Genomic DNA, 23,067 nt, shown 5'->3' with positions numbered 1-23,067 from the left:
GGGGGGGGGGGGGGGGAGGGGCCAAATGGCAGGGCCATTAGGGAAGAAGACACTTTTGGGACGAGCACTTGGTGTTACACATGGGGGATGAATCTACTGCACTATATGCTAACTACCTTGGATGTGAGTTAAAAAAAATAGGGGCGCCTGGATGGCTCAATGGGTTAAGTGTTCGGCTCAGGTCATGATCTTGCAGTTCTTGAGTTCAAGCCCCGCATCAGGCTCTGTGCTGACAGCTCAGAGCCTGGAGCTTCCTTCAGATTCTGTGTCTCCCCCTCTCTCTGCCCCTCCCCTGCTCATGCTCTGTCTCTGTCTCTCAATAATAAATAAAAACGTTAAAAATATTTTTTAAAATAAATAAAAAAAGAAAACTGCTAAACTGTTTTCCAGAGTAGCCGTACCTTTTTACAGTCCTACCAGTAATGTGAGAGTGATCCAGTTTCTCCACATGCTCACTGGGGTCATGGTTACATTTGCCATTGTGATTGGTGTGTGTGGCATCTCCATATGCATTTCCCTGATGACCCCCATATGCCGACCGTCTTTTCATAGGCTTACTAGGCATCTGTACATTCTCTTGGGTGAAATGTCTCATGCCTCTGTTCTCATTTGATCGTTTGCTTTTTTTGCCATTGAATTTTGAGAGTTCTTTATGTATTCTAGATGCTAATCCTTTGTCAGCTTTGCGGTGTGCGAATATTTCTGTGGCTTGGCTTATCCTTCTCTTCCCAGGGTCTTTCACAGGGCAAACATTTTTAATTTTGAAGAGGTCCAGTTTTATCAATTTTTCCTTTATGAGTCAGGCTGTTGGTATCAAGTGTAAGAACTCTTTGCCCAGCCCTTGATCCTGAATGTTTTTTCCTGTGTTTTTTTCCCAAAAGTGTTACGGTTTTCTGTTTAAGCCACTGTTCCATTTGGAGTTAATTTTTGTAGGAATCTAGTGTGAGCTTTTGGTTGAGGCTCATTTTCTTCTCTTTTATTTCTTTTCTTTTTCTTTTAACATTTATTTATTTTTGAGAGTCAGAGTGCAAGTGGGGGAGGGTCAGAGAAAGAGGGAGATACAGAATCCGAAGCAGGCTCCAGGCTCTGAGCTGTCAGCACAGAGCCCGACGCTTGAACGCATGAACCATGAGATCATGGCCTGAGCCAAAGTCGGACGCTTAACTGACTGAGCTACCCAGGTGCCCCTTTTCTTCTTTTAAAGTTTATTTTGAGAGAGGCAAAGACAATGCGAGTAGTGGAGGGGCAGAGAGAGAGGGAGAAAGAGAGAATCCTAAGCAGGCTCTGTGGTGCCAGCACAGAGCCCGACACAGGGCTCGAACTCATGAAATCACGAGATCATGACCTGAGCTGAAACCAAGAGTTGGACACTTGACCAGCTGAGCCACTCAGGTGCCCCGAGGCCCTTTTTCTTCCACTGGATGTCTAGCTGCTTCGGCACCGTATGTGGAGCAGGCCTCTTTCCTTTTCCTGGATGGCTCTGCACTGTTGTTGGGCCTCGGCTGGGTGCACCGGCGCGGGCCTCTTTCTGGGCTCTCTGCTCTGTTCCCTGGCCCTGTGTGTCTCCCCCTATGTCATTGCCATGCTGCCTCGGTTACCGCAGCCTCATAGTGAGACTTGAAATCAGGTAGACTGGTTCCTTCCACTTTCTTTTTCTTTTTCAGAACTGTTTAGGCATTTTGGTTCCTTTGCCTGTCTTTATACATTTTAGAATAATCTTTTTATCTACCAAAACATCTTACTGGGGTTTGGTAGGAATCAAGTTAAACCTGCCTGTCAGGGGTATGAGGAGTTGCACACTGCCCTCCAGAAAAGCCAGCTGGTTATCCTCCCCGCCGGCAGGGCCCAGGATGCTTGTCCCCCCTTTGCTGACCCCGTGCACAGCCTCTCTCTGACTCTGCCAGGGTGACAGCAGGCACTGGCCCGTCACTCTCTTGTGAAATACGGAAATTGAACGTTTCCCACAGCTTTGCTGCATCTTTTCTTTTTGAGTCGCCTTTGTCTTTGACTTTGCTGATTTTTAAATGAAAGTATCTTTTTCTTTATGATTTATAAAAGCTCTTTCTCACATCAGCGTCTTCCTTCTGTTAGCAGTGCTTACCTAGCTCTGGTTTAGATACCTCTGATGGGGCGGCTGGAGGAAGCTGGTCATTCCTGGGTGGTGAGAGATGCCTCAGTGTTTTCTGATGTTTTTTGAATGGTGCTGAGCTAAATCCCAGTTTCCTCAGCTGCAGAATATGGCTGTGCACGTAGCCCAGATGATGACTTTGTAAGCAAGAGGGGCAGCTAATGCCAGCTGGAAGACAGAAATGCAAGGATTATTAAGTGAGCCCTGGGTTCCATTTTTGCATCGGCATCTGATTTTCCAAGTAGAAACTCAGACCGGGATGTCTTTTGTGTTACATGCCTAATTCCTGCAAAACTTGGCAACTTGGTTGAAAAACACAACCATTTGCATTTCCCTGGTGGTGAGTGATGTTGAGCATCTTTTCATGTGCTTTGGCCATCTGGATGTCTTTAGGGAAATGTCTGTTCCTGTCTTCCACCCATTTTTAATTAGATTATTTGGGGGGGGTGTGTGTGTGTGTGTGTATGTGTATGTGTGTATGTGTGTGTGTGTGTGTGTGTTTTCTGGTGTTGAGTTGTATCTGTTCTTTTTATATTTTGACTACTAACCCTTTATTGGGTATGTCATTTGCAAATATTCAGTAGGTTGTCTTTTAGTTTTATAGGTGGTTCCCTTTGCCTTGTGGAAGCCTTTTATTTTGACCTACTCCCAATAGTTTATTTTTGCTTTTGTTTCCCTGGCCTCAGGAGACCTATCTAGAAGGACATTGCTACAACCATTGTCAGAGAGATTACTGTGTTCTCTGTGTTCTCTCCTAGGATCTTTATGGTTTCTGGTCTCACATGTAGGTCTTTAATCCATTTTGAGTTTATTTTTGTGTATGGTGCAAGAATGTGATTTAATTTCATTCTTTTGCATGGTGCTGTCTAGTTTCTCCAGCACCTTTCATGAAGATGCTGGCTTTTTCCCGTTGGATATTCCTTCCTGCCTTGTGAAAGATTAATTGACCATATAACTGTGGGTTTATTTCTGGGTCTCCTATTCTTTTTCCGTTGATTTATCTATGGGTTTTTTTTTGTTGTGGTACCATACTGTTTTGAGGAGAATAGTTCTGTAATATAACTTGAAGTCTAGAATTATGACACCCCCAGCTTTTTTTTTTTTTTTTTCAAGATTGCTTTGGCTCTTCAGGGTCTTTTGTGGTTCCATGAAATTTTAGGATTGTTTGTCCAAGTTCTATGAAGAGTGCTGTTGGGGTTTTGATAGGGATTCCATTAAATCTATAGATTGCTTTGGGTCATACAGACATTTTAACAATATTTGTTCTTCCAGCATCACTCATCATCAGGGAAATGCAGATCAAAACCACGATGAGCTATCACCTCACATCTGTCAGTCAGAATGACTAAAATCAAAAACACAAGAAACAACAAATGTTGGCGAGGATGTGGAGAAAGGGGAACACTTGTGCACTGTTGGTGGGAATGCAGACTGGGGCAGCCCCTGTGGAAAACAGTATGGAAGTTCCTCAAAAAATGTAAAATAGAGCTATCGTACTAGATATCTACCCAAAGAGTATAAAAACACTAATTTGAAGAGATATATGCACCCGTATGTTTACTGAAGCATTATTACGATGGCCAAACTATGGAAGCAGCCCAAGTGTCCATTGATTGATGAATGGATAAAGAAGATGTGGTATATGTTATTCATCCATAAAAAAGAATGAAATCTTGCCATTTGCAATGACGTGGATGAAGCTAGAAAGTATTATGCTAAGTGAAATAAGCCAGCCAGAGAAAGACAAATACTGTATGATCTCACTCACATGTGGAATTCAAGAAACAAAACAAATGAACAATGGAAAGAGACAAATAGAAAAATTTTTTTAATTAAAATTATTTCTTTTTAAAGTTTTATTTATTTATTTATTTTGAGAGAAAGAGAGAGTGCACGTGAGTGGGGAGGGGTGAGAGGGAGAGAGAGAATCTCAAGCAGGTTCCACGCTGTCAGGGCAGAGCCCAATGTGAGGCTCGAACTCATGAACTGTGAGATTATGACCTGACTTGAAGTCAAGAGTCAGAGGCTTAACCAACTGAGCCACCCAAATGCCCCAACTTTTTTTTTTTTTTTTTTTTTTTTAAGAGGGAGAGTGCAAGCAGAGGAGAGGGGCAGAGGGAGAAAATCTTAAGCAGGCTCCACACCCAGTGCAGATCCCAACATGGGACTCCAGCTCATGACTGTGACATCATGACCTGAGCTGAAATCAAGAGTCAGACACTTAACAGACTGAGCCACCCAGATGCCACCCGACCTAAGACTCTTAACTACANGGGGGGGAATGGGGGAAATAGGCGATGGGGATTAAAGAATATAGTTATCTTGGGGCACCTGGGTGGCTCAGTCAGTTAAGCATCCCACTTCGGCTCAAGTCACGATCTCGTGGCTCGTGAGTTCGAGCCCTGCCTTGGCCTCTGTGCTGACAGCTTAGCGTCCAGAGCCTGCTTCAGCTCCTGTGTCTCCTTTCTCTGCCTCTCCTCTGCTCATACTCTGTCTCTCTCAAAAATAAATAAACATTTTTAAAAAAATTTAATGACTACAGTGATCTTGAGCACTGAGTAGTATATGGAACTGTTGAATTACTATATCGTACACCTGAAAGTAACAAAACACTGTATGCTAACTGCACTGGAATTTAAAAAAAGATATATGACAGTAGAATAAGAAAGAAATGTATAGCCATGATGAGGTCTTGGCTTTCTTGGGGAAATCAATGACAGGCTGCGCTGGTTTTCAAGTCAGTTTATATACTTGACTTGAGTCTTGGCATTCTGACCTCTTCAGTGGAATAAAATGCACAATCACGTAATCACGAGTGTGCATTTTCTCAGGCTACCATGCATGGGTGACTATGCTGTGCTCCAGTACCCAGCTGCCTGGGCTATTTTTGCAGCGTGCAAAGTAGGTTAAGGCCACATGACCTGGGTGTTCCTCTGCTTGGCTCTGTCACTCATTGGCTCTGTGACCCAGGACAAGGTAACCTCAGTCTGATGACCTGTACATTGGGTACCTGTGCCAGAGTGTTGTTGGAGGATTGAATGAAGTACTGGATGGAAATCAGTGAGTGCTTCATAAATGTGACCCTCCATTTATTAGTGCAAGGAATTAAACCTTTTTCTAAAATTTCTAAAACAAGGGCACTTGAGTGGCTCAGTCTGTTAAACATCTGAGTCTTGATTTTGGCTCAGGTCATGGTCTCACGGTTTGTGAATTCAAGACTCTATGCTGATTGCAGAGCCTGCTTGGGGTTCTCTGTCTTTCTCCCTCTCTCCGTCCTTGCCAGGCTCATGTGTGCTCACTCGCTCTCAAAAATAAATAAATTAAAAAAAAAAAAGAAAACTTAAAAGTCCTAAAACAAAAACTAGCTTCCTTTAAAAATTGCCATCTTGAGGGGCGCCTCAGTGGCTCAGTTGGTTAAACATCTGACTTCGGCTCAGGTCATGGTCTCACAGTTCCTGGATTTGAGCCCTACATTGGGCTCTGCGCTGACAGCTCAGAGCCTGGAGCCTGCTTGGATTCTGTGTCCCTTTCTCTCTGCCTCTTCCATGCTCATGCTGTCTCTCTCTCAAAAATAAATAAAGAACATTAAAAAAATTTTGCCATTTTGAAATGAGCAAGGCTGGCGATTGTTTGCTTTGTTTTGCATGAGAGCACATCCTTTCCTGGAAGACTGGGAATTCTGGTTCCAGGCATAAAGATTTAGGAAGGGTCCTGTCTGTGGACAAAAGCAGGGCTCCAAACTGGGTGGATTCAATCCTGGAAGTTTTAGGAGTGGCTGGAACCCCGATCTTCGGAAGATTTCCCCCCCAAAGTGGCTCAGCTTTGTGTCAAGCTGCTTTTCCCCAGCCTTAAAACTGCATGTGCTTCTGTGAACTGTGGTGTTTTAAAGCCCCCACCCCACAGCAGGGTGTGAGCTCGTTCTTAGTACGCTCCCCTCCCTATCATCTCCGCTGGGATGAATGATAAATTGCATCTGGGATGGAGGAGAGAGCGAAGAGGCCACAGGAACTTTTCATGTCATCTCTGTGTATTTTACAATATGACAAGCAACTGAAAGGTCAAAATCAGAGTTCTGAGTGAACCTCATCAATGATGCAGTCGCCGTGAGTTGAAGATGGCCTCTTAGCAGAGTGAGTTGGCGAAGGAGATCGCCGTCCCAGGCTGGCCGTGTCCTGCTTCTGTTTCCAGGACCCTTGCCCAGCTCTCTGCAGCCTCTTACGCTGCAAGCCCCAGCCCCCTGTTCTGCCTGTGCCCCAGGCTTTGTTTGGCGTCAGGCAGGAGTGAACGGTGCGGGTGTCCACTCCTGGCGCTCTGCCCCAGCAGCGGTACCACGCCCTCTGGGGGCCGCTGCACCGGCGAGTGGGCTGCCGTGGGGTCTCTGCCCAGGAGCCGGCCGCATAGACTGCCTGCCGTCGGGAGGTTCGTGGTGTTCGCCCACAGCAGGGGCCCCAGGAGCACGGCGGGCAGCGTGTGGACCTGGCTCCAGCATCCCCGGGGCGAGGCAGTGTGGTGAGAGGAAGTGCCAGTCAGACCTGGCGGTTTCCCTTCTTTCTCCCCTTCTGCTTTTGCAGTAGCCGAAGTGTGAGCAGTCAGACTGAAACCTCTACTTGCGGTCTTTGTCCCAGCTTACCTGAATTGACTTCCCCAGAGAGGAATAGTTGAGGCTTCTCCGGTGGTTTTCCGTCACCTGGATTATGTGGGGTTCGTACCGGGCCATAGAGTGCCTGGGGGATGAGCCCAGAGCACAGACAGTTGGAGATTTGGGTCTGGTGCTTCAGAGGCTTTTCCAGACTGTTCAGGGTCTTGTGTTTTTGTTTTTTGTGGGGGTTTTTTGTTTGTTTGTTTGTTTTGCTTGTAGATCCAGGAGCTCAGAAGTGTTTGGGAAGTTTGGAGGAGCTGCTAACTGTATGCCCCAAATACCGTAACTTTTGTCACTGGGGGGTTATAGTAGTTGGGAACGTCTTTCTTGGCTACCATGAGATCTTAAAGAAAAAAAATATCCCTCTGGAAATGTATTTCAGACTCTGATTACTGGCGGGAAGGGGATCTTCACCATCAAGGCGGGGGCCCCTGGGGCCTGTGCATTCCCTTCCCGTGAACCAGAGGCATCGGATGTGCTGTCAGGACCCAGCCACTGCCACCTTGACAAACAGCCTGGCTGACTGTGCTTCCCCTGCCGGCCTTACCTCCTCTGAGGAGATGAGGTCACGCGGGGTGTGGTGGCGGACACTGCCTCAAAGTCCCTGGGAGCTGAGGGTGACACTCCCCCGGTGACAGTGTAGGGCAAGTGCGCCAGGCAGGGGGCGGCTGAAGCCACGTACTTACTTCTTGATCCTTCTCGCTGGTGGTGTCTCCCTTTCCTTCTCAAGCCATGGCTCCTTCTTCCCCAGCCTGCCTGCCTTTTCACGTGGCTCTGCATTTAGTTTCTCTGCGTTTTCAGGATTTCCCTTTTTCTCTGTTTTGACTTTCCTCTCTCCCCCTTCAGATCTTCATGCTCTTTTCCTTCTATTTCCATCCTGTCTTGGTGTTCTCTGTACTTTGGCTTTTTCATACACTTGCAGGTGTTGGGATCCTCCAGAGGAGCTGACTGTAATCTCGGCATTACTTGTAATTTTTTTCAATGTTTATTTATTTGAGAGAGAGAGAGAGAAAATATGCCAGCGGGGGAGGGGCAGGGAGAGAGAGAGGGAGACACAGAATCCCAAGCAGGCTCCAGGCTCTGAGCTGTCTGCACAGGATCTGACAAGGAGCTCGAACTCACAAACCTCAAGGCCATGACCTGAGCTGAAGTTGGACGCTTAACAGACTGAGACCCCAGGCACCCTGTCTCGACATTATTTTTAACTGACTGACTCTGTGCTGTGGCGGTATGCACGTGTTGGGCTGCTTCAAATCCAGTGACTATAACTGAAAGGAACCCACTGGCCCCGGTTTTATTCATTATGAAAAATCATATGACAGCATTCACAGACTTTAAAATGAACACTGTAGGGGCACCCGGGGGGCTCAGTGGGTTAAGCGACCGACACTGGATTTTGGCTCAGGTCATGATCTTGTGGTTCGTGGGATCAATCTCCGCATCGTGCTCCTTGCTGATAGCTTGGAGCCTACTTGGGATTCCTCTCTCCCTCTCTCTCTGCCCCACTCCCACTCATGCTCGCTCGCTCTCTCAAAATAAATAAAAATAAACTTAAAAATTTTTTAAAAATAAACAGTAATCCCACCTCTCATTCAGTACTCACTTTTCCCATCTTTCTTTAGCAGTTTACATGCCTGTTCTGTGTGATTCAGCATAATTAATTGTATATTCTTTACTTTGTTTACTCAATCGACGGCAGGCTTGTGTACTGCTGTTTTCCCCTCTCGTGGTAAAACACAGTTGACATTTTAATGTTTATTTTTGAGAGAGAGCTAGAGCGTGAGTGGGGGAGGGGCAGAGAGACAGACAGAATCTGAAACAGGCTCCAGGCTCTAAGCTGTCAGCACAGAGCTCAATGCCGGGCTCTAACCCATGAACCGCGGAGATCATGACCTGAGCTGAAGTTGGATGCTTAACTGATGGAGCCACCCAGGTGTCCCTAGAGCTGACATTTTAGTGGCTGCTTCATTCCTCCCTGACTGACACCTCCCCGGGGGATGGCTCGCCGGGCTCCGGAAGAGAGGCTGTGGATGCGCAGTGCGGTGTGAGGGCTTGGCTGCCAACCAGGCCAGATCCAGACGTGGCCTCAGACTGTAGGGTTACCTTCTCTAAATGGTGACTTCTTGGGGATCTGATGGCTGGAACGTGGAATGTATTCTGTGCTGAGCTGAAGACTTTGTACTTCCTGCCGGCGCAGTAGGAGCAGTCACTGGCCAGTCCGTGTGCACCCCTTGGTGGCTGGTGGAGGGCGGGATGGGCGGGGACCAGATCTGGGGCAGGGAAACCGGTCTGAAGCTTGCGTGTCTGCTGATTCGTGATGACACGCAGAAACTCCTATTCTGGTTCCGGAACCAGAGAACAGTCCAGAGGCTTGGGCGTCTTCTTCCCTCCGAGCTCCTGGACACGTTGAGGTCCCTTCATTTGGTGACTGGAAGTCAGTTCAGATGCCGCTGCTTCCTGAGTGCCACGTTGTTCGTGTAGGAATTAGGACTTGTGAGAGCGGCAGCGTTTCCGCTTCCCAAACCGAGTAAGTATGAGATCTATGTCTAAAACCAAGTGCGGTCTGTGTAGAGAGGACGTTTAAAGCGTGTATGGTTTGATTTTCACCGTTGTACATTTTAGCAGTGCCGCTTTGAGGGGATAGCACTTCCTTAGGGCGGGGCACGTCCACTGTTGACCAGTGTCTGTGGTTTTGTTTACAGATTCCCACCGGAAACCCATTATACGAATCTTACTACAAGCAGGTAAGTTTCCCTGGTGTCTGGGGATCGAATGAGAGAGGGTGCGTCTCAGCAGGCGCCGTCCTGAGTGGGAGCCCCGCGTGGCCTCGTCCCTTTCTGTCCTCCTGTTACCCGTGCGCTGTCACTCACTGCAGCCGCGTCTCACCAGTCGCTCCCACATCCCAGGTAGACCCGGCGTACACAGGGCGCATTGGGGCCAGCGAAGCTGCGCTTTTTCTGAAGAAGTCGGGGCTCTCGGACATCATCCTCGGGAAGGTACGTGAACACCGATCGTGGCTTCTGTCCTGAGGCCGCCCTGGGGGTTCCCCCCGGCAGGTGAAGGAGATGCGCTTCCTGGGGAGCGGGCCGGCCACGGTGGGCCTCTCAGACTGTGACTGGTGGGTAGTCCCCTTACTGCTCAGGCCGCAGACAGGAGGCCCAAGTGCTTCGGGGATCTTGACAGCTGGTGGATTGATGGTGGGTTTGTTGCCGAGCGGACCTGAGCGTTCTCCAGGCTCTGCCACTGGCCAGCTGTGTGTCTGCGGGGGGCAGGTCATCCACCCGTCCCAAATTTGCCTCCTCACCCCCAGCCCAGGGGTGGCCGCTCCTGCCTACACATAAGGCCCGTGTGTGGCAGCGGGCGCTCCTGTTCTGTGAGTAAATGGGCAGTGGTCGGCAATCACACTCATGAACATCTTTGTGTTTCCACAGATATGGGACTTGGCCGACCCAGAAGGTAAAGGGTTCTTGGACAAACAGGTATTTACACATATACACAGAGCAAGTGGAGGGGCTTGGGCCTGGGCCCCACAGGCTGGGTCGCCTCTGCACTTCCTTCCTTCCTTGTTATCGCTGCTGACAAGTATTACTAGACTTAGCGAGTGTGCTCGTTCAGGCCATTAAAGTGGGAAGGTTTCATTCTGAAATAAAGGTCTTTTGAACACTTGAAGCCGTCTTTTCATGGTTAGTGTATCTTTTAAGATTTTGTGTGTTTGCAGGTGATGCAAATGTTTTCAGAACATTGTTTTGAAATAAATTAAGACCCGGGGAAGTTGCAAAAATAGTTCCGGTCTAGTTCAGGGGGTTCTGGTGTATCCTTCCTCAGTTCCCCGCTGGGAGAGCTGCTTACGTCCCCAGGGCCTGCTACTCAGACCCAGCGCGGTGCTGAACTGGGGGCCTTACTCAGGGCCGACCGGTCTTATGTGTGTTTTTCGGGGTTTTTCTGACGCGTATAGTTCTGTGTCATTGCACCACGTGCATAGACGCATGTAATCACCGCCGTGGTTGGGACACAGGACTGCCCATCCCCCAGAAGTCTCTCTCGTGCTGTACCGCGGCACCCACACCCTAGTCCGTGGCCGCCACTGGCTCCTTCTCCATCATAGTTTTGTTATTCTGTCAGTGGAAATTTACAGTATCTAAGAAACAATTTCATTTATTTATTTTTATTTTTTATTTTACTTTTTAATGTTTTTATTTCTGAGAGAGAGAGAGAGAGAGACAGCGTGAGCAGGGGAGGGTCAGAGACAGAAGAAGACACAGAATCCGAAGCAGGCTCCAGGCTCTGAGCTAGTTGTCAGCACAGAGCCCGATACGGGGCTCGAATCCACGAACCATGAGATCATGACCTGAGCTGAAGTCGGACGCTCAACTGACTGAGCCACCCAGGCGCCCTGCTAACAAATGATTTTAAATGATCCTGTTTTAAGTTAGTTCAGTCTTTCCCTAAAGGGACATCCCAAGGGATGTCCTTCCTGATGTCCGTGGTCATTGGGGAAGCACCATCAGCCCTTCTTCCCTTTCACACCGTACATCTGCGTGTTAAAAGATTCTGAGGGTCCATGTGGACAAGAAGCCTGTTAGCTTTGTCTAATGCAGTTCCTGCAAACTTTTTTACATTCCTTTTCCCGTATGCTCTACTCGGGTGTTCTGTAGACATCGGTCTGAGGAAGGCTGAGCTAGTGTTTATCTCTGAAGAAGTTTTAAAGACCATAATGCTGTTTAGAGCTTTTAAGACAGTTCATGTTCTTAGGCTGTTTGATCAATTAAAAGAAATTAGGCGGTTGTGCTGCGTGAGTCCACTAAGCCAGTGGCATGGCCCGTTCCGGTCTGGGGTTAGGAGGGTGAGGAGGAGTTAAGGTCCCAGAGGGCCTACTTCAGGCCCTTTGTCCCTGCGTGGGGTGGGGGGGGGGNGGGAGATGCTATGTTCAGCAAGGCCAAGGGGATCACGGCGCATCTTGAGCATTAATTCCCAAATAACCGTGTCTATTTCAAACCATTTTTAAAAAATCAACACATATTTGAATCATCATTTATTTATAATCTTAAACCCTGCTACTTCTCTAAGCTCACATTTTCCTAAATGTTGGGACTCATTAGTGCTTAAAATGCATTTATCTGAGGGGCACCTGGCTGGCTCAGTGTGTAGAGCATGTGACTCTTGATCTCGGGGCCGTGAGTTCAAGCCCCACGTTGGTCATAGGGTTTACTTAAAAATTAATAAAGGTATAAAAAATACATTTATTTGAAATTTTGCAGTGTTCAGAATGTAATGGACTCAGTCCACTTGGGCATATTCATTCATTTATTTTTTAAATTTTTTTTAATATTTATTTATTTTTGAGAGACAGAGACAGATCGTGAGTGGGGGAGGGGCAGAGAGAGAGGGAGACACAGAATCCGAAGCAGGCTCTAGGCTCTGAGCTGTCAGCACAGAGCCTGATGCGAGACCTGAACCCACAAACTGCAAAATCATGACCTGAGCCAAAGTGCGGTGCTTAACCGACTGAGCCCCCCAGGCGCCCCTGGCGCCTATTCATTTAAACAGCGCCCCCAGGGTGAGACCAGTTCAGCTCAGTGCTCTAAGTGACTTTTACATGTTCAGTCGTTAGTGTTGGAGTCACATGAGATCCTTCTCCCTTGAAGCCCCCAGCTGCACACAACTCACCCCCTGTCACCGCCAGCCGGGTGGGGTTTACACCTCCCCCTTTTTTGGATTTGCAGGGTTTCTATGTTGCACTGAGACTAGTGGCCTGTGCACAGAGCGGCCATGAAGTTACCCTGAGCAATCTGAGTTTGAACATGCCGCCGCCTAAATTCGTAAGTGTCAAAAGTCCTTCAAGTTCACGCTCTTCTAATATCAGCTGTCAATCCATGTTTTCTGTCTCTTTTTTTAATCAAGGCGAAATTCACGTAACTTAAAATTCACCATTTTAAAATGAACAACTTAGTGACATGTGGCGCATTCACAGTATTGTACAGCCAAGCACCTCTTTCTAGATGTGGAACGTTTTCATCCCCGTGAAAGGAAGCCCTTTCCCACTACGTAATCATTCACTGGCTCCCTCTCCCCCAGTCCCTGGCAGCCATTCATCTTTCTGTCTCTGTGGATTTACGTGCTCCGGGCACGCTGTGGAGCCCACTGGTGTCGCTTCTTTAAGGGTTTGTCCGTGTTGTAGCGTGTGTCGTGCTCCGTTCCTTGTCACGGCTGAATCACGTTGCATTTGTACGGTCCAGCCCCTTTGGTTTATTTTTTCAGCTGTTGGTGGACATAGTAATTTGTGTTCCTGCATTTGCACACCCGTTTTCAGCTCTCGGGTCTGTACCTCACAGTACCATTGCTGGGATGTACAGTAATTCTGGGTTTAACTTCTTGAGGTCTTTCCTCATTTTGAAAGCACTTGGAATGCGTAGTCACTAACACATCAAGTCCTCTGTAGTTTAATTCTGGGCCAGCCACCAGTGAGCGTTTCTCTTCCTTTACAGCACGACACCAGCAGCCCCTTGATGGTCACGCCGCCGTCCGCAGAGGCCCATTGGGCTGTGAGGGTAAGTGAGCCCTGGTCAGCGCCCCTCAGCTCTCCTTCACGAGCCGTTGTTTCAGCCATTTCCGATGTTCAAAACATTGCAGGGGACGGTTGTATCTGTTCTGTTTCAGAGTGAGTTTGCCCCAGAATTGGACCAAAACACTTTCTCAGATGAAAATCTCTTGAAATGGCCATGACCATTTTGGGCATTGCCCTGCTAAGGCAGTTAGCTGAGTTTCCGGCGATGGATTCTTAGGATTTTACAGTTAGATTTTGCATTTCTCGGCCATGTTCTGTGGTTTTTGCTGCCTGGGTTGGTTAATCAGGATAGAAGAGGCCATTGTGAGAACTTGGCAAGTGTGAAGACCTCTAAGATGTCTTTGGAGCTCTCTCTCTTCTTTCTAGCCAGTTTGCATGTTCTCCTTTCCTCTCTGATGTTCTCATGGCTCTTTAACAAGCTTCTCTCAGCATATGGGGACCGCCTCCATGCTCCATGTCTTTCTAGAAGCAGCAAAGAAGGACACGAGTGGTATCGTGTAATTGGTATAGAGTTAGTCCTGAAGGACATGTGTGGGGCCTGGACACGGTCCACGTACTGAGGCCCCCTCACTCCTCACTCGTTGTAAGGGGACTGTCACATTTCCTCATTTTTCTTTGGCTTAAATACTGACATTAATAACAGTTTAGCTATTAATCAAGACACCCCACCCCCCCGCCTCAAGTACATTTGTCCTGTTTTCATATAGTTTTTCTGTTCCCTCCTTGGAAGAGTTTGGGCAGGGGAGAGTGGAGCAGGGACAGAGCAGGAAGGGGCCTCAAGTGACCAGGGGTTGTGAAGTCACCGCCGTGAGCAAGGAGCACTGTGCTGACCGCAGTCACGGTACCAGAGGAGTCCCTGCTCTGTAGTCCAGGTGCTTGGCACCTACTTTGGAGAAGAGCTGCTTTGTTGTGGAAAACAGTGCCGGGGAGACCCTGTGCCTTGAACTGTGACCGTCCCTTCCTGGCAGGGCTGCGCTGCGGCCTCACGGGAAGGGCGGGCGCCCAAGAAGCCGCGAGGCAGGAGTGGTGCCGTGATGGGATAGACTGTTCAAGTTTCGGTCAGAGAAACATGGACGGACAAACCCGAGGTGACAAGTGTCATTTGTGTTAGGAGAGTACTGGGCTTCTGGAAGCCGTGAGCCGGCGGGCAGCCCTCCAGACCCTCGGGCGACACGGGGCCTCGTGCGTACGGAATCGACTGTGCCCTCATTTCTGTTTTCTCTTTCTTTCTTTTTGATTGTGGTAAGATATACGTAACATAAGGTTTACCATCTGGACTGTTTTTAAGAGTATAGTTCAGTAGCATTAGGTGCGTTCACACTGCTGTCCATCCATCCGCACCGGCCATCTCTAGAACTTTCTCATTGCCCCACACTAAAACTCTGTCCCCATGAAACACTAAGCCTTCTCCCCGGGCCAGCGCCTGGCGCCAGGAGTCTCTGACTCCTCCAGGGGCCTCGCATAAGTGGGATGACACGGCACTTGCCCTTTGTGTGATGGCTTCTGTCCCAGTCATCGAGATGCCTCACGGTTCGTCCATGCTATCGCCTGGGTCAAACTCTCCTTTGTTTTTGAGGCTGAGTAACAGTCCGTCATGTGGATACATTGCCTTCTGGTTGTCCACTCTCCTGCTGCCAGACTCTTGTTGGGGGTCTGGCCTTGTCTTCTGAGAGAGAACGAGAGAGCGTGAGCAAGCAGGGGAGGGCCAGAGACAGAGGGAGAGAGAGGATCCAAAGAGGGCTCCTTGCTGACTGCGCAGAGCCGTATGTGGGACTTGAACCCACAAAACACAAGATCATGACCTGAGCTGAAGTCAGATGCTTAGCCAACTGAGCCCTCCAGGTGCCCCTTGAGGGTGTTTTCTTAGTGGGCCCAGCAGCCCTGGCTCGTGGGCAGAGTGGGTGCTGAGGGCTGTGCCATCCCCTGGGGCCAGTGGCCGTGGGCTTTACTTCCAGAGGAGGGCAGGTTTTGGGGCCCTGCCCGGCCCTTCCTCACTGATGGCCCCTTGGATGTTTGGCCCACGGTTCATATTTCACAGTGGACTCGGTAGCTTCCGCTCTGTGCTTGCGAGTCCTACCCACGTCGCTCCGTTCAGGAGCCATGTTTATAATTGTTTTCTTTACTGTGAGAGGACTTCCTCTGCTTAAAGTTGATTTTGGTGATTGGTTGCTTAAGTCTTTTTTGTTTTTTAATGTGTATTTTTGAGAGAGAGCGCAAGTGAGCAAACAAGTTGGGGAGGGCCAGAGAGAGAGAGAGAGGGACATACAGAACCCAAAGCAGGGTCCAGGCCCTGAGCTGTCAGCACAGAGCCCAATGCAGGGCTTGAACTCACAAACTGTGAGATTGTGACCTGAGCCAAAGTGGGACACTCAGACTGAGCCACCCAGGAACCCCCTTAAGTCTTTGTTTTTTCTTTTCTTTTTTGTTTTGTTTTCTTTTGTTTTCCTTTCTTTCTCTTTCTTTCTTTCTTTCTTTCTCTCTTTCTCTCTTTCTCTCTTTCTCTCTTTCTCTCTTTCTCTCTTTCTCTCTTTCTTTACTTTTATGTGCATGTATTTTATGCAGAATTTCCTCCCGGGCCATAAGCTTTTGTTTCTTCAGTTTCTTCTGGGATGTCTTTTTCTTCTGTGCAGCTTCCTCTTCTGGTTTAGGCACAGTCTGCTCTTTTTCAGTGAGGACCATCTCACTGTGGCCGGGAGAGCTCATGTATGGGTTAGTCCAACCACGAGCTGTGTGGGTTCTACACTGCATCTTGGAGGCTTTGTTCACTGGATGTGCTCAATGACCAGAGAATCTCCATCCAAACCCTTACGTTCAGCATCACTCTGCATTTTTAAGTGGGTGCAGTAAAAACTCAGCACCCTTTCCGGGTCGCTGACCCTGTGTCTGGCCTCGCTGTTTGGCCTGGATGTACTTACTGGCTCCACCATCGGAGCGTTGGGACGACACGCATTGCTTCTGCAAAGTTACACCTTTCAGATACTTGGTGGCTTCCTGGCTGTGCATACCCTTGATAACCTGGGCAGTTTTGTGTGTGTTCTTAAAGTGAATGCGAAGATTTGAACCTCTTGATTTGCATGATTTTGTTGGTTTTCCAGGTCAAGTGAATAGCGAACCATTTTCAGAGATCACCTGAGGCCGCTCACAGGAAGAGGAGGAGCGGTGACTCCTCTAGTCTTTGGCTTATTTTTATATTTGGTTCTTGAGCTCTTTCAGATCTGTAGGCTGGTGCCCAGATTTCATTGTCTTAAAGAGGGAACACCATTCAGGCCTTTGTCTGTCTCACCCTCGTGTGCTCCTGGGGGAGGGGGGGGGAGATTCCTGTCTTCCCAGCAGCCCCTGTGGTGGAGAGTGAGACCCCAGGCCAGTCCCTGTCTCCCTGTTGACCTTGGCCACCGGGTGTCGTAGTTGCCCGGGAGCTGTCCCTTCAGGGCAGAAGTCTGCTCCGAATTGCCATGAGGCTGTCCTGTGCCTTTAGGCGACATGTTCTCCAGTATTGGGTCCGAGCCCCTCTTGGATTCTCACGCAGGCACACTTTCTTTCCAATTAGGTGGAAGAAAAAGCCAAGTTTGATGGGATTTTTGAAAGCCTCTTACCCGTCAACGGTTTGCTTTCTGGAGACAAAGTCAAGCCGGTCCTCATGAACTCAAAGCTGCCTCTAGATGTCCTGGGCCGGGTAAGTGGTTCTCTCACACCCTGCGGTGCTCCCGAATTCCGTCGGCCCCAGGCTTGCTTCCCGCGCACACACGTGAGGCTTTACACACAGCTGGGCACTTTGCAAGAGCCCATGTGGATGGAGAACTTATTACAGCCGGGCTGGCTTAGGGCCTCCCCAGCCTGGGGGACGATGCTGGTGTGGACCCATTGCACACGTGGGGAGGCAGCGTCAGAAGTGATCTTGCTGCCCAAGGCCCAGAGGTGGGCAGAGGTGAGATTTGAACCCAAACCTGGGATCTCCCCATCTCTGTGCTTCTGGGGAGAAGTGTGGGAGTGTCTGTCTATAATTCTTTTCTATTTAAAATTACTTTTTTTCTGCCTGAGAACTTAAGATAAATACTATTTTTTAAATTTTTTTGAGAAAGAGGACACAAGTGAGGAGCAGACAGAGAGAGAGAAGTGGGGCTCACCCAAAGTGGGGCTCTTGATCACCTGAAGCAAGGCTCGAGCTCACCTGATACAAGGCTTGAACTCACGAACTGTAAGATCATGACCTGCCTGAGCCAAAGTCAGGTACTTAGCCGACTGAGCCATCCAGGTGCTCAGATGAAGTTACTTTAAATTCTGCTGCAAGTTTAGAGAAAATTTTATGCATTTGCTTAAAAAAAAATAAAGCCCTCAGCTTTGTTTCTATCAAATGTACATTTTTTTTAGATACAGCTTTCTGTTCCAGACTGTTTTCCCTCCAGTGAGGCTTGCATCGTGGCCCCGTGTGCTTACTCTGCGCAAACCCCAGTTCCACAGGGCTGTGTGTATTGAGTCCCTCACTCTGGACTGAGAAGGGAGGGATGTTGTCATCTGTCTGGATTGGATTGTGACGATGCCGTGGGCACAGGCCCAGAGCAGGCGGCTGAGCATGGTCCTTGCTACTCCAGGCCACACCTGTGGGTCTAGCTCATGACATTTGGTAGAACCTTTGAGAAAGGTGCAAATTCCTGTCCAGTTGGATTCACCTGATAACGTTTCTGTTTATTATGACTTCTGTGGACACTGGCCTGACTTGGTAGGACCCAGGGAGAGCCCACCTTAATAGTTCATTTTGAAAGAAGGCCGCTAAGGGACCCCTCGGTGTCTCTGTCGGTTGAGTGTCTGACTCTGGATTTTGGCTCAGGTCATGATCTCAGGGTTTGTGAGTTCGGGCCCTGCATCAGGTTCTGCACTGACAGTGTGGAGCCTGCTTGGGAGTTCTCTCCCTCTCTCTGTTCTTCCCCACTCTCTCGCTCTCTTTCAAAGTAAATTTTTAAAAAAAAAGGCCACTAAGAAAGGAGTCTCTAAAATCCTTTTCTTCCCTCTTGGCCATGGCATGGTTTCAGTGGAGCCCTGTGATGGGGACTCTGGCTGATCATCTGTAGTTTTTCCAAGGCCTGACTTTTAATTGCAGCAGGATGGGGTGACCCATTTCTGCACATTGTGTGCCTTTATTTGGCAGTCCTGGCAAAACCCCTGATGTTGGAGGTAATCATGTTGTAGAGCCAAATCTCGAACAAGACAGAGAGACTGACTGAGGTGAAATGTGCTTCGTTAGAAAGGGAGCTTGACCAGGAAGGGTGCGCTCTGCCGCCAGCTGCCCGGGTTCCAGGTCTCGGGGCCCAGGTCACTTCTCACTGCTGCTCTCTCCTTCCCTCCTTGTGTCCACACACCAGCTTTATGTGCACCCGTTCATCCATGTACACACATGCCCGTGTCCCTGCCCCGTCCCCCTGTGCACGCGTGTGCCCGCTTCCGCACCCCCGTCCCCTTATGCACCCGTGTGCCCGCATCCATGCACACACATATTCATAACCCCGCATTCATCCATCCATGTTTGCATCCGTATTCATGCACCCATTTATCTGTGCCCCCATCTGTCCATGGTACACAGATCAGTACACTTGTGTATCCACGCACCTATGCATATATTCATTCATCCGTGCATCCATGCACTCGTTCAGGAAGTTTTGGAATCTGCTCCAGACCAGGCCTCATGCTGAGCACTGGGAATATGGGGATGAAATTAGATACAATCCAGAAGGTCAAATAAATAAATAGTGATTAAGATCCAAAATAAATAATGGTTAAGATCCTAAGAGTAATTTATTGAGGGCTTAATACGTGCCAGGTCCCATTGGAACACTTTGCACGGATGAAGTCCTTCAGTGCCTGCAGCCACCCTGCTGAGGATGGTGTCACTTCCATTTTCCAGATGAAAATGGTGTCACTTTCATTTTCTACTTCAGAGTGATCAGTAAGCCCCTCAGGGTCTCATGGAGATGGGAATGAGGTCCTAGGTGGTCCCCAGAGCCCTCACTCTTCCCTGGTGACCCCCTGTGACCCCTTGCTTCCCTGGTAATTGTGATTCTGCCCGGTGGGGACAGTGGTGGAGGGGAGATGCCTGATGTGCCAGAGCAGAGTGGTATGGGACAGGCAGGGAAGGCTTCCTAGGGTAGGTACTTCTGCGTTGTATTCTCCAGTGTAAAGAGATAGGTTGCCAACGATGGGCCGTGAAGGCCGGGTGCGTGGCAGCACAAGCAGAGGCCCGCTGGGGAGGCGGTTCCGCCCCCGGGGGATGCTGAGCAATGTCTGGAGATAGTAGTCCTTGTCCCACCTTGGGCAGGTGTTGTTGGCGTCAGGTGGGTGGAGATGGGAGTGAGGTCCTAGGTGGTCCCCAGAGCCCTCACGCGTGCGGTGCCCGGGCCAGCCCCACCACACAGGGTGATGCGGTCTCGGATGTCCATGGTGCTGAGGCGGAGGGGCCCTGGGCAGAGAGACACCGTGGAGCCAGGGATTGTCGTTCTACTCCCGGTTCCCTGAGCAAGTGCCATATCTTTGGAAAAATTACTCTTCCTGAACTTGTTTCCTAAATTGAAACCAGAGGCATAAAGCAGTCGGTCTGATGCAGAATGCCTCCGAAAGGGCATCCATACGCTTGAAGGGATTGTGAGCAGTGTGGGGCCCCTAGGGGTCAAGGTGGAGTCCCGGGAAGCTGGGCTGTGGTGCAGAGACCTGCGTAGGGCACAGGGGGCTCCATGTGCCAGGCTAGGGGGCAGGCTCAGAGTGCATTCTAGAACAGTTCCTATGACGACCCTGGGGAAAGGACTGGAGGCAAAGAGGCCAACTGGAGACTGGGCTCTGTGGAGGATTGGAGGGGCCCAAGTCCCAGGACAGCAGCAGCCCTGGGGAGGAGGACCTGCACCTGAGAAATGTCCTTGGGCTGATACCGCTCATGATTGAGGAGGTACCACATGTGAAACAGCACGTTTGGGCCCCAGGAGTCTGCTCTGCTCTGAGTGCAGGGGCCAGGCCCCGCATTGTCCGAGTTGGGCAGGCTGCTGGTTCGGGTGAGGCTGACTTGGGTCAGGAAGCTAGTGCTTTGATTGTGGTTTAGAAAATCTGGCACATGGCTTTGACCCGGTATAGGAACCTGTACCCACCTCGTCTTGAGGGTGCGGGCATCCTCTGTGGCACCTGCCTCGCCATCCACCAATGGGAGAGGAGACGGGACCCCGCAGACCTCGAACACACACCTGTGGCTAAGCACACTGTGAATGGGGGGTGGGGGGCTTGTGTTCAGAGCAACACTTAAGCCAAAACCAAACCATGTTTTCTAAGAATTCCTCGTAAGACGATAAAGGGAAAACCAGGGTGGACATGGTTATAATTACACTCGTTTGTTAGAGAAAATGAGCATGATACAAGGGAAGGATCTTGGAACGGACAGTACTTCATCAGCTGATGGTTTTTCAGAGAACCTGCCGGAGTGGGGGCGGGGGGGTGGTTTCCTCCAGTGCATCTTGATTGCTGCCTCGTCTGACTCCAGTGTGCACTGAGCACGCGGAATCTAAGTTCTGGCAGACATGCCTCCTTCCTTCCCCAGGGACCCTTGGCGCCCGCCCACCTCCCCAGTAAGCCTTGCTCTGTTTCCCTTGCAGGTCTGGGACCTCAGCGACATCGACAAGGATGGGCACCTGGACAGAGATGAGTTTGCTGTGGTAGGCCCCTGCTGTGACTCTCTTTTCTACTCTGCTGAGGAAGGAAACACAGCTCATGTGGGGTTTCTGGATTTTTTTTTTTTGCCCTCTGTGATTTATTTACACATTTATTTATTTAAAGTTTATTTTTTAGGGTGGGGGAAGGGCAGGGAGAGAAGGAGAGAGAGGTTCTCAAGCAGACTCCGTGCTGCCAGCAGCAGAGCCCAATGTGGGGCTCAAACCCACGAACCATGAGATCGTGACCTGAGCCAAGATCAAGAGTCAGATGCTTAACCGATTGAGCCACCCAGGCGCCCCTTCATCTCTGATTTTTAAAAAGTGTTTATTTTGATGTACTCTGGATTTAAAGAAAAGTGGCAGTAATACAGAGGATTCTTTTCAACACCCTCCAGTCAGATTCTGCAGTGTTATTATTTTGCCACATTGCTTTACCCTCCTCGTCACTCTCTCGCCCTGTGTGCGTATGTCCTCAGATTTTACACATACATGAAATCTTCCTTCGAGCCGTCTTGGAGTAAGCTGCACACACCACACCTTTTCATCCCAGAATATCTCAGTGTGAATGTCCTAAACCAAGGAATTCTCCTACGTGATCAGTGTCCAGTTCAAAATCGGGAAACTATTCTTGGTGTTGTCTAATTTATTGTGGCATTTATTACGCGTCCTGTTTCATATATTCTTATATCATTAACTTATTACCTAAGGATGTTATTCAGATGTTGCCAGTTGTTCCTGAAACATCCTTTGCAGCAATTGTAGCCTCCTGCGTTATGTCCCGTAGCTCTGTCTCTTTCGTGCCCTCTGAGCTGGGGCGGCATCTCTGTCTGTGTCTCAATGGCACATGGGCGTCCTGGAGAGCTCAGGCCAGAAGTTTGTAGTGTCCCTCAGCTTAGGGACATCTGCCGTTTCCTCATGATGGTCCAGGTCGTGCGTGTGCGTGGGGCAGGACCCCTCCGTGGTGGATGGCTTGTTTTCCTTGGGGTACGTGCCACCGACGGTACCTGTGTCATCTTATCCTGGGTCATTGATGTGGTGTCAGCCTTGCTTGCGGTCAGAGCGGAGGCTCCCTGCCAGCTTACTCTCTTCCTGTGCGCTCAGTCTCTTGTGGGTTGCACATGGAGACTGGACACCCCAGTCCCCTCCGCTCTCACCCGCTAGTTCTTGAGGCTTCCCGGGAGTCTGCAAGATTCAGTGGGGATGATGGTGGTTGCCAGACGCGTTTCTGATTCTGGCAACTTCTTGCACATTTCCTAGTTAGCCTCCTGCGGTGAGGGATTTGTGTCCACGTGGACTTGTGGCTGTATCCTCTGTTCTGTGTTTCTAATCTTTTTTTTTTAACTAAAAAAATTTTTTTTAACATTTATTTATTGTTGAGAGGCAAAGACAAACAGCATAAGCAGGGGAGGGGCAGAGAGAGAGGGAGACACAGAATCCGTAGCAGGCTCCAGGCTCTGAGCTGCCAGCACAGAGCCCGACGTGGGGCTCTAATCCTCCTCTTCTTCCTCCCTTTCCTCCACCTCACGCCTTTGACCTTGCTCTCCCATTCAGGGGATTTATTCACTCACCTTGTTCCCTTAAAGGAACAATGGTTGCCTTTTGTAGTTAAAGATAGTGTTTTAATAAATAACTGTTGAGTTCAATCAAACCAAAAAAACAAAACCCAACTGTGAATTACCTGGAAATTCCCTGGTAATAGAAAAACAATGAAATACAACAGTATCCCTAAGACTTCATCTTCCATTCTGGGAATCATAAACCTTTCTAAAATGTGATTTTGCAACATACACACGAATTGAGGTTTATTATTTCCTTACTAAAATAATGTGTGTAAAAGCCTTTGAGATTTTAAACTTAGATTCAATTTCAGCCATTTTCCAGGGAGATTATGTTTCTCCAGCAGTGCCCTCTGACCCCTTACACTCACCGGCACTAGCTGTGTCTTTTCTCACCTCCCCCATCATCTCTGCTTTGCCTTTTTCACTCTGAGCACTTTCTATGTGTTTCTATCATCCTGTTCTTTTTTTTTTTTTATTTTTTTTTTTTTTTTTTTTTT

General features: G+C 49.0%; 1 protein-coding gene across 4 annotated transcripts in view; it reads left to right on the top strand.

The window, feature by feature from the left end:
- Nucleotides 1-23,067, top strand: part of EPS15L1 (epidermal growth factor receptor pathway substrate 15 like 1) — a 92,634-nt gene that overhangs the window by 15,436 nt on the left and 54,131 nt on the right. For all 4 annotated transcript variants that reach the window (XM_077777056.1, XM_077777055.1, XM_077777054.1 and 1 more), the window contains exons 2-8: nt 9,470-9,511; nt 9,674-9,763; nt 10,199-10,246; nt 12,491-12,586; nt 13,253-13,315; nt 16,880-17,005; nt 20,955-21,014. In XM_077777056.1, the coding sequence (XP_077633182.1) occupies nt 9,470-9,511; nt 9,674-9,763; nt 10,199-10,246; nt 12,491-12,586; nt 13,253-13,315; nt 16,880-17,005; nt 20,955-21,014 (525 nt within the window). The remainder of the gene's footprint in view (nt 1-9,469; nt 9,512-9,673; nt 9,764-10,198; nt 10,247-12,490; nt 12,587-13,252; nt 13,316-16,879; nt 17,006-20,954; nt 21,015-23,067) is intronic.

This window comes from Crocuta crocuta, unplaced genomic scaffold, assembly GCF_008692635.1.
Source record: "Crocuta crocuta isolate KB4526 unplaced genomic scaffold, BGI_CrCroc_1.0 scaffold77, whole genome shotgun sequence".
In the NCBI taxonomy this organism is placed as follows: Eukaryota; Metazoa; Chordata; class Mammalia; order Carnivora; family Hyaenidae; genus Crocuta; species Crocuta crocuta.
The sequence above is the reverse complement of the archived record's forward strand: the minus strand, read 5'-3'. Positions and strand labels throughout refer to the sequence as shown.